At 41.1% G+C, this 15,146-nt stretch overlaps 1 protein-coding gene across 1 annotated transcript in view; it reads left to right on the plus strand.

Annotated features, from left to right (window-relative positions):
- Nucleotides 1-734: 734 nt before the first annotated feature.
- Nucleotides 735-15,146, plus strand: part of Opn5 (opsin 5) — a 50,579-nt gene continuing 36,167 nt past the window's right edge. Inside the window, exons 1-4 of the mRNA XM_008846735.1 lie at nucleotides 735-939; nucleotides 4,716-4,835; nucleotides 11,032-11,202; nucleotides 14,684-15,018. Of these exons, the coding sequence (XP_008844957.1) occupies nucleotides 810-939; nucleotides 4,716-4,835; nucleotides 11,032-11,202; nucleotides 14,684-15,018 (756 nt within the window). The 5' untranslated portion in view covers nucleotides 735-809. The remainder of the gene's footprint in view (nucleotides 940-4,715; nucleotides 4,836-11,031; nucleotides 11,203-14,683; nucleotides 15,019-15,146) is intronic.

Below are 15,146 nucleotides of genomic sequence, written 5' to 3' on the forward strand. Positions count from 1 at the left end.
TTCTCACTCAACATCTCTAACTCTTCCTGGATCCCTCCCATCTACATGTCTTCTTTTCCTGATTTAATAAACCCACTGAGTCTAAATAATGTTGCCCATATGCACAGCTGTATAGACCCATCCAATGGCACATGGTCAATTTCCCAGGGGCCAGATCCTAAAGAAAACTGGCTTTTCTTTCCCTAGCAGCCATCAACTGTCAGTAGCTCCTCAGCTAGGGATGGGGGAGGGTGTGTCTCTTCCCTATCCAGGAGCAGCCTTATCTTTTAGGATAGCCTTGGCAGTCTCCCAACCCGCAGCTTCAGTTAGTAAAGTGTCCATGTTCCTTTGTACTGAATGCTCTTTTTCTCCCCTTAGCAAAAATCTATAGCTCACCAAACAGCGGAAATGGAGAAGCTTTGGCTCATCGTAAAATGCTATTTTCTGACAAATTAAATAATATACGGTAGTGTCAACATTCACACAGTATCTTTTGTTAGTTCAGGTCTTTACAAAGGTTGCTAAGAAGCAGCAGAACAGACTGACCTTCAACCTCATTCACTCAGGGGGGGTGTGCAAAGGCTCAGAAGGAGTGGAGTAGAGTGAGCAGGCCCGGCTAATCTGTAGCCTGCACAATCGAGTATTGGCCTATTTAGATCATTTAAGAAAAATGCTAAACTTTTTGCTCCTTACGATCCTGAGAATCATCCATGGACCCTAAGAACTTGCCTTTTGTTTTTCAGGAAGCACATTTATGAGATGACTCAAACTGACTTATTTTAAGGTCTGCTGAGTTATCTATTGATTTGCTTTACAGACTTGAGACCAACATGGCTTTAAACCACACTGCCCTGCCCCAGGATGAGCGCCTGCCACACTACCTTGGAGATGAGGACCCTTTTGCTTCCAAACTTTCCTGGGAAGCGGATTTAGTGGCTGGCTTTTACCTAACAATAATTGGTAAGCTTCCGTTAATTCTTCTGTGCCAAAGGCTGCATTGAGAAAATCACAGGCTGTGTTGATTTTGCATAAACGATTCTGATACTTAACATGGGTATTTTAATGGAGATGGTGAAGGTAGGAAGCATTCAATAAATGTCTCATAAAACCCACTGTTATTGTCATTATTAGGGATAAATGTTCCACTGATAATCCAAAGAACTTTCATAGTCAATTACTCATCTTGAGACTATTTCATCTTAGTTACTTGGCTACTAGATTTGTCTTCTGCATATATAAAACAATATTGAATATATTTCTGATTTAAAAGAATGGACTTCAGAAATCATCTAATTCAGCTTCTTCCTCTCACATTTGAGGAAATTCTGGCCCAGTATAACAGTGATAGTAGACACACTGTTAAAAGTTACATCATGTCAGTACAGCTAAGATGGAAAAATTATATTGGTGTAGATGGAAGTCAGCCTAGGGTGGAAAGATTCTTATGCATAATTCACAGAGGGATGCATCTGCTTAATATTGGACTGCATTATCCCAACAAGAAGCCACATGGGGCTTCTGAGCACATGAACTTCCAAATGAGTGTGCTGTAGTGAAAATACTTCATACCGAAATCTTAGTACCCGAAAAGCGTTTAAAAAACATTAATAATTTGAAAAGCCAAATACTTGTGGAAAGCATAATCTTGTGGATAGATTAGATTAAGCATTAAATTATTAAAGCCAATTTGCCTATATGCTTTTATTTTGCTTCATGTGGCTACCAGAAAAAAAATATATTTGGCTTACGTTTCTGGCTTACATTATATTCTATTGGACTACATTAATGTAGACAATCAAGATCGACAATGTTTCTTAAATTCAAAGTTACCATCTTAAATTTGGGTGACCAGTGTGCAGGTGGGTTATATCTTTGGGTTTACCTGTTTTTAATATTTTCAGACGTTGGTTCAAGCCTACTTCCTCAATCTCCTCTTTTTCCTTTGTTTCTTTCTTCCTTCCTCTCTTCCCTTTTTCTCTCTCTTCCCCTCTCTCATCTGTTTATTACTGGTGAAGAATTTCATATAATTCCTGAAATTAGAAAAACTCATTAGAAAATTCTCGAGATCCCTCTATGGTCAGTGCTTGAGGCGAAAATAATTTATGAGACCGAATCAGATATTTTGCTGCAAAATAATTTCCTGGGTCCTTGTACTTATTGTGAGCATTTTATTAATTTTCATTTAATTTAAATTTACCCTTTCAAACACAAATATATGAAGCACTCACTCTTCTCTATTCTTAAGTGGCTGGGAAATAGAGCAGTAAATAAAATGCTAAGCGCTCTGCTGGAACAGACTGTTTCAGAATGAAATCCACATTGAATTTTTATAAAACCCAATGATCAGAAAAGGCAGATAAGTAAGCATCTCATAAGTTGAATCGAAATTATCTCAATCACTTGCAAGGAATGAATTGAAAACAGCATCTTTAACCAGATGCTAATTTCTCTAGACAATGTCACAGAGGGAGGACTGATAGTCTATTCCCCTCTTAGCAGAAGGGTTTTAACATGAGAGGCAACCAGATTCAGTGGGGAAAGGCAGAGAAATTCTCACTTGATATGTTTTGGGTTGGAAGGAATATCACAATCATATTTAAGTGTTGGTATTGAGCTTGACAATCAGGTCTCAAAAGCCAAGGGAATGTTAGAATGAATCAGGGAGGTTATGGGGAGGCAAACCTAAGTCACAGAACAGCTGCTCCAGATGAGGCAAGGATTATCTGGAGGGGCTCTCACTTATCCTAGGCCCAGGTCTTGGGCTTGATTCCATGCCTGGTTGTCACCTTCTCTTAGGGTGGGCTTATGTAGACTTGATTAGATTCCTTTTAAGAAGTCAGAGTGGAATAAACGACATTCTTGGTCATCTTTGCTAAATACTAGGAATCTTAGGGGAAACCAAAGAATGAAAACATAAACCCAAGTTTGGAATGCAGGAGAAATACATTTGAGACCCATTTTCCACTCTCCACTCTTCTGTGTAGACACCTACTTTATCAATGCCTTCATAGGAGGGTTTTTTTCCTATTTGCAGAAGATACAGTATTTTGATGAGCTAAAAATGTCCACCCCCATAGTCTCTATCTTCTTAATCTTGTTTTCCTTTAACTAGTGTCAAAAATAAATTTGATTTCTCTTAACACTCATCTACAGACAAGGTTGCTTGTGGAAATAATGAGACATTCATCGAACAGAGTTGACTATTTTTTAAATCATGATTGGATGAAACCCTATGAAATAGGGTTAGTAAAAATTTAAGGAAACAAAAGTAAGCAAACATATTCTCAAAAGAGATGCTGTCAGGCAAAGGGTGTTAGATTAACTTTGTGTATTGACTGCATGTGGATCTTACTGTTTTTAATCTTTTTGGACATGACATAGATAGAATTTGCTTTATTATTTTTGAGCTGTGTTTTCACCCTTTCCTTTCCCAGTGTGCCTTGCTAGATGGTTTCCTAGTATGAGACTCAAGTCTCACTTCAGCTGGTTTGCTCTAAGACCCCACGATTTCTTCAATTTTTCTCCTCTTTTGCTTTAAGAAATCTAAAGAGGCTTTGAATGGTCCATTAAGCTTCTCTGACTCCAGAGAGTCAACATTTCCTAAGGAGCACAATGCAGTCAGATCCTGGTGGTTTCATACCGTCAGTGGAGACACACATTCTTTCCCTGCCCCCCAAATGAATTGTGGTGGAGAAATTAAAATAGAAATTAAAATGGAAAGCTCTGGGTTTCTCCTGTTAATACTCTCCTTATTCCTTACTACTAAAGGCAGCTGTACCAGATTCTCATTTATACACAGCTACACTATGAAGCAAGAATTCCTGAGGAAATCTACTCTACATGTTAAGCTATGGAAGTAGGTGTATTCTTTTCTTAAATACAGTCAGTAGATATTGGGTCTTTTTTGGATTTAAACTGGGCTTGTAAGAACTTTTGAACAGTTTCATTGTAATACCAAAGCCAAAGAGTCATGAATAAAAGAATATTAAAACGTGGGAACACATATTTGTCACTGTTGGTAGGTCTGGTGGGTTGAGGGTCACTTTCTCTCCCCTTGGTGGGAGGGGGAGTGCCCATGTCACCAACTGTTACACACTTACCCTTGATACCTAGTCCAGTAGTAGCACAAGGCGTCCTGTCTTCCAGACATCTAGGGTCTATACCACTTCAGGAGGCAAAATCCTGGACCTGTTTCCAGGAGAAGACCCCTTCCTCCAAAGGGATCACAACATCCATCTCTGACCACACCTGTCCTGCATGTTGGTGCTCTGTTAGGAGCCCACAGTGACATTGGAGTCAATTCTGTTGGTTGGCTTCACCTTCAGGATTTATTAGTAGTTGAGGGGTTGATCCCACTTATCCCAGGGAGGGAATTCTATAACGCCAATAATTTATAAAAATGGCTGAGGAAAATACTCTACACTGGGGGCCAGTACAAGAACTGACCATTGGGATTCCCACCTCCTCCTGAGCCTAACTGGGAAGCTAGCAGTTCCATTACCTGGGTAAGTTCAGTCTTATAATCCCTAACTCCTATCCCTTTCAAGGCAACCCATCCCTTGCCTGTCACTCACAATTCATGCTTTTTATTTCATCTTCTTAATTTAGATTTTATTTAGTGTCCTCTCATTACCCTCTAAATCTATGGTATCCATTTTTGAAATTGAGAAGTGTATCGTATGCAAGTGAACCCTAATTCTTATTTTAACAATGGGAATTTTTATTTTTCTTTGTAGGGATTCTGTCCACATTTGGAAATGGGTATGTCCTTTATATGTCTTCTAGACGCAAGAAGAAGTTGAGACCTGCTGAAATAATGACTATCAATTTAGCAGTCTGTGATCTGGGGATATCAGGTAACACAGTCATGCTGTTCCTTCTCTGTGGGTTCAACTTATTAGCCATTCTAAATCACTCATTGGCTCAGAAATCACTCTTGTTCCCACTTGCTTCTTTTCGTCCCATCACAAAACATATTTTCAGTGTGTGTAGACAGTCAATGAAATGCTGTCTGCTAAAGAGGTCATTTGACATTGGTTGAATACTTTTCTTCCCTCACTTCTTCCCTCTTTCCTCCCTCCCTCTCTCCCTCCCTCCCTCCCTCCCCTTCCTCCTTTCCACTCCTTTTCCTTTCTTCCTTTCCGTCCTTCCTTTATTTCTTTCCCTCTTTCTCTTTCTCCTTTTTTTTTTGCCTTTGAGATAGAATCTCCTGTAGCCCAGGCTAGTCTCCAACTTGCATGGAGCTGAGGATGGCCTTGAACTCTTCATCCTCCTGCTCCCACCTCCTGAGTGCTGGGATTACAGGCATTCTCCAGCATGGCCTGATGTTTTTGTTGAATATTTCTCTCTCTCTCTCTCTCCCTCCCTCCCTCTCTTTCTCTGCCTCTCTCTTTCCTTCTCTCTCATTCTATGTGTGTATGTTTGTGGAGCCTGTGTGTATGCATACAAATATTTGCTTGTGTGTTTGTGTACACATGTGTGTGTGTATGTGTGTGTGTGCATGCATGTGGAGATACTAACATCAGGTGTCTGCCTTGATTCTTCTCCACCTTATGTGTTGAGACAGGGTCTCTTATATGAGTTCAAAGCTAACCAATTTGGCTAGTCTAGCTAGCACAGCTGCTCCAGGAATTGCTCTATCTTCACCTCCCAAAGGCTGGCAATCCAGCATTTACATGAGTGCAGAGGATCTAGAGTCTGGTCCTCAGGCTTATGTGGTAAGTATTTTACTGACTGAGCCATTTTTCCAGCCTCCTATTGAGTACTTTCAATGTCGCAGGTGTGTTAAGTGTTGAGGATACAATTTGGGACAACACATGATCTCAACTCTTATATATCGCAGAGTGTATCAGGCTACAGTTTCAGAAATTAGAAACTTACAGGCAAACTATAGGTCACTGCTTTGAGTAACATGACAACTCTTTCAGCATGAATGTCTGGTGAAAATAAACAGTAAGAGGATGGAATCTCGGGGGGAAATGACAGCCAAAGACAGTTGGCAGGTGACTATGAGAGGGGAGAGCTGCCTTACTAGTGGCATATTTTAGATCAGTCCTTAAGGACTGATTGTAAGTACAGGAAACTTCCGGTTCCATGGTTCTTAAAGTTGACTGCACAAAAAATTACTTGTGGACACTTAAAAAATACAAATTCTACACCCAGGAATTTTAGTGGTTGAGAATATTACCTGGATATTAGGATATTTAAAATCAGATATCCTGGGTAAGAGAACTGAGGAGATTGCTTGCTATGCAAACATGAGTTTGGCTCCTCAGCACCCATAACAGTGTACACCTGCTATTCCAGCACTGCGAAGTGGAGACAGAAAGATCCAGGGCACTGGCTGACTAGCCAGTCTAGCCAACTGGTGAACTCCAGGTATAGTGATAGACCTTGGTCTCCCAATGGAAGGTGGTGAGTAACAGAGGAAGATGCCCAACACTGATGTCTGGCCTTCACATGTGCATGGACCCCCACACATATACCCCCCATACTTACACGTGCATAAACACAAGAATTCCATGTAAGTTACTATGTGAACAAAATCAAGAGCTACTGATTTCTTTCTTGCTTCTTAGACTGATAACCCAGCAAGGAAAAGCTGGAATACAAATTTTATTTAACTATAATCCATTAAAAAAAGAATAATTCTGGGCATGCCACACCTCACCTTTTCCTTCCATAGAATCCCAGAGTTGGTATTCTAACATTTTCTTTGGATTCCAACATCTGTTAGATGAGAGTTGGGGAATGTTTGAAATGTTTGCTCTTAACCACCAGGAACCTTGATCAGTTTCTTATTTAAAGCCTTGGCTTTAAAGTGATTTTTTAAATATTGTGCTTCCCTTTATGAATGAATTTTTTTTCGTGTTTCTGCTAGCTTATAACAATCAAGTTCAGTACTAATCCTCTACCTGTCGAATGACTACAATATTAAACAGCAGATACGTTACCCTTTTATTGACAGTTTGTCTGGTTTTGGTTGTTTGGGAAGGCATTACTCGGTGACCATAGGCTTCAGCATCATAAGCTCTTATGGTAGATGTGCAGTTAGATAAGAAGAACACAGCGTGGTATGGTAGGCCCTTTGGTGTCAAGTGGATGAACTCCAGGGGATTTGCAAGGCTGCATAGTGTCTGCCATTTTAGCTACCGCCACACGATGGCGCTAGAGCAACAGAAATTATGCAGCTTTCTCTGCAGGCTCACCCAGTCTGGAGCCTGAAAGACTCTTTCCCTAGTACTGAAAACATCTGTCTGAATGAAGTGTGCCATTTTAGCTACATCCTTTACCACTGAGTAATACTAGGCTCATTCTTAAGGCTGAATCAGATAAGGCTTAATTGGTTTGATACATTGAAAATATTCCCAATCTTTCAAATCTGCTCTGACATTGCCCCGACTATTTCTTTCCTCTGAGTCTACCCTGAGAGCAATCCATCAGAAAGTATTTCCTTCCACTTAACTTTTCTTTAGTTAATCTGACTCACTCTGAGAATCCACGATAAATCTTAAAATTTTTTCTTTTTTTTCTTGCCTAACTGTACTCCATTCTAAACACCCTTGAAGGAGCATACCCTATCTGATGCTGGCTGTTTGTGGACCAATGGCTCTCACTTCAGCACATGTAGTAGAGTGACCTTGAGAGCTGGAAAAAGGAGATGAATGCCTGAATTCTCAAGATAAATTCAATCCGTAGAGTCCTGGACATTGAAATCTAAAGCAAAACAAAACAAAAACAGACAATGGCAGAGAGGGATTCCAGATGATATCCCCGAGTCTTATTAAAAGCTCCATTCAAAATTGGGCATGGTGGTAAACACTCATAATTCCAGAATTTGGGAGGCGGAGGTAGGAAGATCAGGAGTTCAAAGTCATCCTCTGTTATCTAATCCTGTTATCCTCAGCTATCTAATGAGCCTGGGCTACAGGAGACCTTGTCTCAAAAACAAGTCTGGCATGGTGGCATGTGCTTATAATCCCAGCACTTGGGATGCAGAGGCAGGTAGATCTCTGTGAGAACGAGGCCAGCTAGGACTATAAGGAGACCCTTAATGACCTGTTGTTATACCCATAGATTAATGCATCTCTTAATTCTCACTAGAGAAGTTTCTTTACGCAACAGATTAACACAGAACACACAATTGGCCAATGTGCAGAGAACAGGAGGCTGCTGAATGCTTATCTCTGAATAGGACACCTATATCAAACTGTTGCCTCCCAAGGTTCAGGAATCATTGCAGAAGAGGGGGCGGAATTGTAGGAGCCAGAGGTGGTGGATGATCGCAAGGAAACAGAGTTTTCTAGACAGCTGATCAGTTATTCATATGAGCTCACAGCAACTCTGACAGCATGCACAGTCCCATACAAGCTCAAACCAAGAAAAAAATTCCAGCTTAGGCATGAGGAAGTAAGAAGCTCCAACCCCACCTTAGGAAATTGTGGCAACAGATGGCTGCTGGGAGGGGTAGAGACAGTCTCTTTCAAGCATTGGATTCTTAGGAGGCTAACCAGCCTCCTGTGGCTGGACCTACACTGAAGGACATTTGGAAACACAAATTAGACTCTATAGGCCATATATATGGCACACACACACAGAGACACAGACACACACACACACACATATATATATATATATACACACATATGACCTATATAGATGATAGAGTACATTAAATTGGGCACAGGGTCAATAAGGGGAGGTCCAGATAGAGGAGGGGTCTAAACACCATCAAATTATATTGAGGAAAATTGCAAATATTCCAAAAAACAGGGGAAAGAAATCCAAGCCCAAATGAAACCAAACCAAAGAAACAATCACAAAACAAGCAGTCAAACCCCAAATGAAACAAAGAGAAACACACACAAAATGAAGCAAAAATCCATTCTAGAAGTTAATTTATCACAAGCTAGCCTTTGGATTTCTCCTTGTCTTTTTTTTTTGGTTTTGCTCTCTATTCAAGGGAACTCACCTCAGAATTTTTGAGTACACCGTCTCCTCTGCCTGTAGTTTTTTCCTTTTGTATATTTGCTTGGCTTCTCAGTCATCAATTTGGGCATCTACCTAAATGTCAGTCTGTATGTAAAACAACCATTTGTGTCTATCTTTATTTGCCTTCACCCTGATAATTATTTTGTCCTCTCTCTCTCTCTCTCTCTCTCTCTCTCTCTCTCTCTCTCCTCTCTCTCTCATCCTTTTCTTTTCCCTTTGAGACAAGATCTCATTACGTAGCCCAGGCTGGCCTCAAACTTATTGTCTTCTTGCCTCATTCTCCCATGTCCTGTGTACAGACATATACCACCACATTCAGCCTCTGTCACACCTAGTATTGTAAAAACTATGTTTTATTTATTTTGTGTGGCTGTATGTGTGCATGTAGTATGTGTATGTGTGCACCAATGTGCCATGGCACGCATAATACAGAGGCCAGAGGACAACTTGTGGAAGCTGGCTTTCCCTTTCTACCTTGTGGGTCCTAGGGATTGAATGAAGGTCATCTGTCTTGGCTGCAAGTACCTTTATCCACTGAAGCATCTTGGCAACCCAGACCTAATGTCTTATAATACAAATTTTGTTGTTTGCTTTCTCTCGTAGGATAAAAATGTGGCGATCTGATTTCCACTTTATCCTTCAGCCCCCTTTCCTATGCTTGTTACTCATAGGCACTGAATAGTTATTTGTTGAGTAGAAGAACAACCCTTACACTCTGTTTCATCACTGACCATGGGATCAGACTAGGATTAAGAGGATGTCTTGAGGGTGCTCAGGCTGGCAGTGTAGACTTCAGCACTATAGAAAACTAAAGATGATGAGTGTGTAGATGACAGAAAGCACAGTAAACATATAGTAAATGGCCGAACAGGGACTCTTGTGCACCTGGGTAGGGCAGATGCTAGCACCCGCATGCTGAAATAATTTAAGAAATGGCTGCTAAACAATTTTTATTATTAAAATAAATAACATACAGGAGCTGGAGAGATGGCTCAGTGGTAAAGAGCACTGACTGCTCTTGCAGAGGGCCCAAGTTTGATTCGTGGTAGTTAACAACTGTCTGTAACTCCAGTTCCAGGGGAGCCAACACCCTCTTCTGACCTCTGAGGGCATTGCATCACACGGGTGCACTTATTTGCATTTAGGCATTACATTTACACATATAAAAGAATAATAAAAATAATACAAATAAATATTTAAAAAATAACATACAAAGTAATGGTTTCCTTATGGGATTTTCCCTCACAGTTTATTTTTGTTGATTCTTCTTTCCTGTGCTCCTTCACTTACTCCAGCACATCCTGCTGCCCTTTTCCTTCCTCTTCCCACTAGTCCCCCTTCTGTTTTCATAACACATAGTGTCCTAAAAGAAATCTAAACATTAAATAAAGTCATAAAACGGTCATAAATAAAACATGATTTTCCCCCCCGATTAAAAGATTGAGCCCTAGTTGTTCAATGTGTTATCATCAGCTCAACTGACCTACCTTCATAGCAATATACACAGAGAGACATGCACATGTGCACATGCTTCAAGACATGGGCTTTTGGTTGCGTTTACAGAACAAGATGGGTATTTTCTCTTATGGCACAGGCCCTAAGGCCGATAAAAACTGCCTCAGCAGTCAGGCCACTATTGTACCAGTGGGCTCAAGTTGTCTGGCTGGTCAGTATTGTTGCCCACAGCACTGACAGTTGAATAGGACTGTGGATGACAATTCTCTCCCAGCAGTCTGTATAGCACCTTCCACCACCATGAGGCTTACCCAGCAGGGAGGAAACTTTCAGCCCAGTTCCAGTTTGATCCTTTTGTGTCCTGTGTCCAAGTCATGTGGTATCAGCAACAGTAGGGTCTTATCTAGTTATGGTGGACCACTAGCCAACTGCCATCATTTCATTAACCTAGAAGTTCTGTGTAATGAAGTATGTGCATGTATATGTACATGTGTGTGCATGCTCACATTTTGAAATATGCCTGTGGGGAGAAGGGGCCAGGTGAGGTGATAAGTGGAGAAGTTTTAACTGCAGCGAATTGGCCTTGAACCCTACTTGGTGCTCTAGTTGTAGGCAAACCATTTACCATCATCTCCTGCTTCTGCCACCGCTGGGTGTTTGGCTGGTTTGGTTGCCGCTGGTATGGATGGGCTGGATTTTTCTTCGGCTGTGGAAGCCTTATTACCATGACTGCTGTTAGCCTGGATCGATACCTGAAAATCTGCTATTTATCTTATGGTAAGTTGGAAGGCTCCTCATTCGCTGATAGCCAAAGTTAGATGTTTTGAGTATCAGAGCTGTACATATATTTATACAGTAAATAAAGATTATTAATAACCTCAGCAACCAAGAGTATTTCTATTAATAGTCTATCTTGTTCTGCCATGCATTTAGATTTGACCTGTGTTGATGCAGGCTTCTTTTAGCACTACTTTTGAAATGATGTCTATGCCTTTTAAAGATCCCACTTTCTTGTATAAAGTATGTAAATGTCTTCTACATTTCCTCATGCAAACAAGCAAGGAAAAGGTGCCGGGTCTGAGATATTTAGCTGATGACCTACTTAGGAGGTGTAATTATAAGGAAAGCTGTTTGTGATTCTCCTTCAGGACCCAAGCTTCCTATGATTCACCCATGAGGAATTCCAGAATGATCTTCAGGGTTAGAAAGCCGTACAGTTGTTCTTACACGAAAAGATACACTTACAGAACTACCGGTCTTTTGTAGTGTTAGTAGGTAGAGGGCAGCTGGCTGAGAACTGGTGATTCAGCAGTAAGGAAGTTTTCAGAGCATATAGTATTTTTTAAGATTAGACTATGGTACAAGTGAAAACAAAGTTTTAGTACTTTTGGTTCTTGGGATTCTGGGAGTTTATTGAGCCAAAAAGAGAAACTTTTGGATACTTAATATTGAGAACAAGACATAACCAGGGAGTGGTTCTGACTCCTTGGTATGAAGCTTCTTGGATTGCCAATTCATTTGGTGGAGAGTCTTGGACCATGGAGAGACAGTATGGCCGGGAAACTGAGATCAAGCAGCCCCTGGCATTCCCTATACGGTAGAGTTTTCCTTTGTGCTTACAAAGTTTACATTCTTCAAGCTTTAAGGACACCATACATAGAGTAGGGTCAGGGGTAAGGTGTTTGTGAAAAGCTGTCTTTACAATACAACACTCATAAAAAGAAAATTGTACCCTTCCTTAAACATCTAAAACTTCCAATAGAAATAGCCAGAGTCAAAATTTCCAATAAGATAAGAACACACAATTATCCATAATTTACATGACACCAGAGTCTAATTCTTTCCACAATCTTATTTTTCATCACAACAAACAGGTTTTTAGTTGAACCATAGGTTTATAGGCAAGAAGGCAAAAAGTTCAACTTCCTGGGAGCATTTGAGAAATACTAAGGCTTGATGTCTCTGTTTTTCAATGTTTTCTTGAGTTTAAGCTTTGTGTCAACCAAAGAGAGGAGCTGCTCATCATCAGAATCATTGCAGGGCATAAACTCCATACAAGGAGGGTGTATATTTTCTAGCTTCTTCAAAGTTGAACCTCAGTGGTATTTCGTCATTTAATCTGATGCACTATTAAACCCTTCACACAGTGTTCTAGCTCGTTGGAATTTAAAAGGTCACTTGGGGACATGCAGATCGTCCCACCCTGTAACATGGTAAGCTGTTTTAAGGCATCCCTGAGAGATGACCACTTGGCCTCTTCTTGAATAATTCCAGTGACCAGTGACGGGGAGCTTACTACTGCACAAGGCAGCCCATTCTCTGATTGGTCTGCTCTCATTGTTACAATGTTATTCCTTATATTGAGACAAAACTGCCTCCCAGTAACCTCCACCCATTGGTCCTAGTTCTGACTTCTGGAGCAACACAGAACCAATCTACTAATCTACTCCCTCCTGTACTTGACAGCCTTTCACCACACTCGAATGTAAGTATAAAACACTTCACTAAGTAACCCTCACTATGAATGCTTATCCGTATGCCTCTGCACTTTTCATGGATATATGTGATGGTGGCTGCCAGTGTTTCATGCATTGTAATGGATGACCAAGAGCTGAAAGATTTTTGTGGCTACCTGAGCGCTATCCTTCTATGGTTGGGCTTGAAGACTTTGCATTTTCATGATGTACAATGTGATGCATTTGAGGAAATGTAGACAACAGAGTATGGAAGCAATTCTATTTCTTAATGCTAAACAAGATACATATACACAGGCTTAAACATCCATGTAAATGTACCACTTGGCAGTTTGCAAACTGACAGTGTTTCATTTAAGCTTCATCAAAACCTTTAAGCAAGGACTGGGGATGTAGCTCAGTTGGTAGAGTGCTCAAAGCTCTGGGTTCTATGCCCAGCACTGCATAAACTAGGCATGGTGGTACACACTTTTAATTCCAGTTCTTGGGAGGTGAAGGCAGGAATATTCGAAGTTCAAGGTCATCTTTAGCTCCATAGTGGGTTTTAGGCTACATGGGCTAGAGACGGTGTCTCAAAGCAAGCAAGCAAGCAAACACACAAACAATCCTGTAAGCAATATGCTATCACACCTTCCCCTTACTGCTAAGAACACTGAACATTTAGAAAGGTGATGTGATCGGAATCAAATACTAGAACCAGAACTGAGGTCTTACTGACGTAAATCTCACACTGCACAAAGCAGGAGACCCCGAGTCTATAAGGAAGAAATAATTCAGCTGTTATTCAGTGTATTTTGATGTTGCTTCTCTGCCGCTATACAACAAAAGCAGTAAGGGGCCGCTCCCCTGGCTCTCTTCCCTGCTGTGATGGGTGAACTGTGGAGGAAGTTTCCCATGGTGACCTTTGCATAGGAGCTGGCTGACTTGGCTTTGGTGACTGTGTTGAACTTTGGGATCCTAGTGCTTCATGACTTCTTTATTTTGTATTTTTAGATGACTGCACTTCTTCCTCTTGGAATTCTTTTTTTGGTTAAGGAACTAGTACTGAAAATAGAGCTCAGTTTTTTCTTTTTCTTTTCTTTCTTTTACTTTTTAGACATTTCCACAGAATTACTTTTGCAGCACGTGACACAACTCAATTAGATTGTTTACCTCTATCCCACTATGGCTATGTGAGCTTAACTGTCTTGTGAATAACCTTTGAATATTCAAAAATCTGCTGCATGAATTCCCTGGCACGATCAAGCCCCTTAGCTCACACTATGGTATCAGGATCATGACCATCAAACCTGACTTAACAGGTTCTTAGGAAGACCAAAGGGATTAGACACACAGAAGCTTTTAGGGAAGAAGGATATTTTAAGACACAAATCAATGCTTTGTGATGTCTCACCTCCTGGGAAGGATTCTCGTTTGGCTCCTTGGACAACCCACTAACATGTACTCTTGAGATGTTTTCCCAAGATCCTCCATTGTTTTCAGTACCCTATCCTGTTTTTACCATCCCCTTTCCCAGCCTCTGTTGCTTCTCCCTCCCAAAGCTCCTAGGTGCCTAGAGAAAGCTTTCTCTGTGAAATCTCTTCAAATTTCATCCTCCTGGAGAAAGGCCCAAGCTCTGGACCTCCCCCCACCTTTACTTCGCTCTCCCTCAGGCTTCAATTATCTGCCCACGTCTCCCAGAATTCAGTGGAATAAATCTTTGGAGGTGGAATTTGACATGTCGAGGGGAGGTATTTGGGTGCAGAGCAGATTACATAGGAGTAACACTTTTGTTCCGCCTCCAGGGGTCTGGCTGAAGAGAAAGCACGCCTACATCTGCCTGGCTGCCATCTGGGCCTATGCTTGCTTCTGGACCACCATGCCCTTAGTGGGCCTGGGGGACTACGCACCTGAGCCCTTCGGAACCTCGTGCACTCTGGACTGGTGGTTGGCTCAGGCCTCAGGTGGGGGCCAGGTTTTCATCCTGAACATCCTCTTCTTCTGCCTGTTGCTCCCAACGGCTGTGATTGTGTTCTCCTATGTGAAGATCATCGCCAAGGTTAAGTCATCTTCCAAAGAAGTAGCTCACTTCGACAGTCGGATCCATAGCAGCCATGTGCTTGAAATGAAATTGACCAAGGTAATGAATAACAATTTATAGATGTGTTTTCTGAACAATAAAGCTTCAAAGAGCAAAGGGGTAGGTAATACCAGAACCAGGGGAAAATCTAGACTATGTATTATCATTTTTAAAATTTTTTATAAAAT

Source organism: Nannospalax galili, unplaced genomic scaffold (assembly GCF_000622305.1).
Source record: "Nannospalax galili isolate Female #2095 unplaced genomic scaffold, S.galili_v1.0 scaffold803, whole genome shotgun sequence".
Taxonomy (NCBI): Eukaryota; Metazoa; Chordata; class Mammalia; order Rodentia; family Spalacidae; genus Nannospalax; species Nannospalax galili.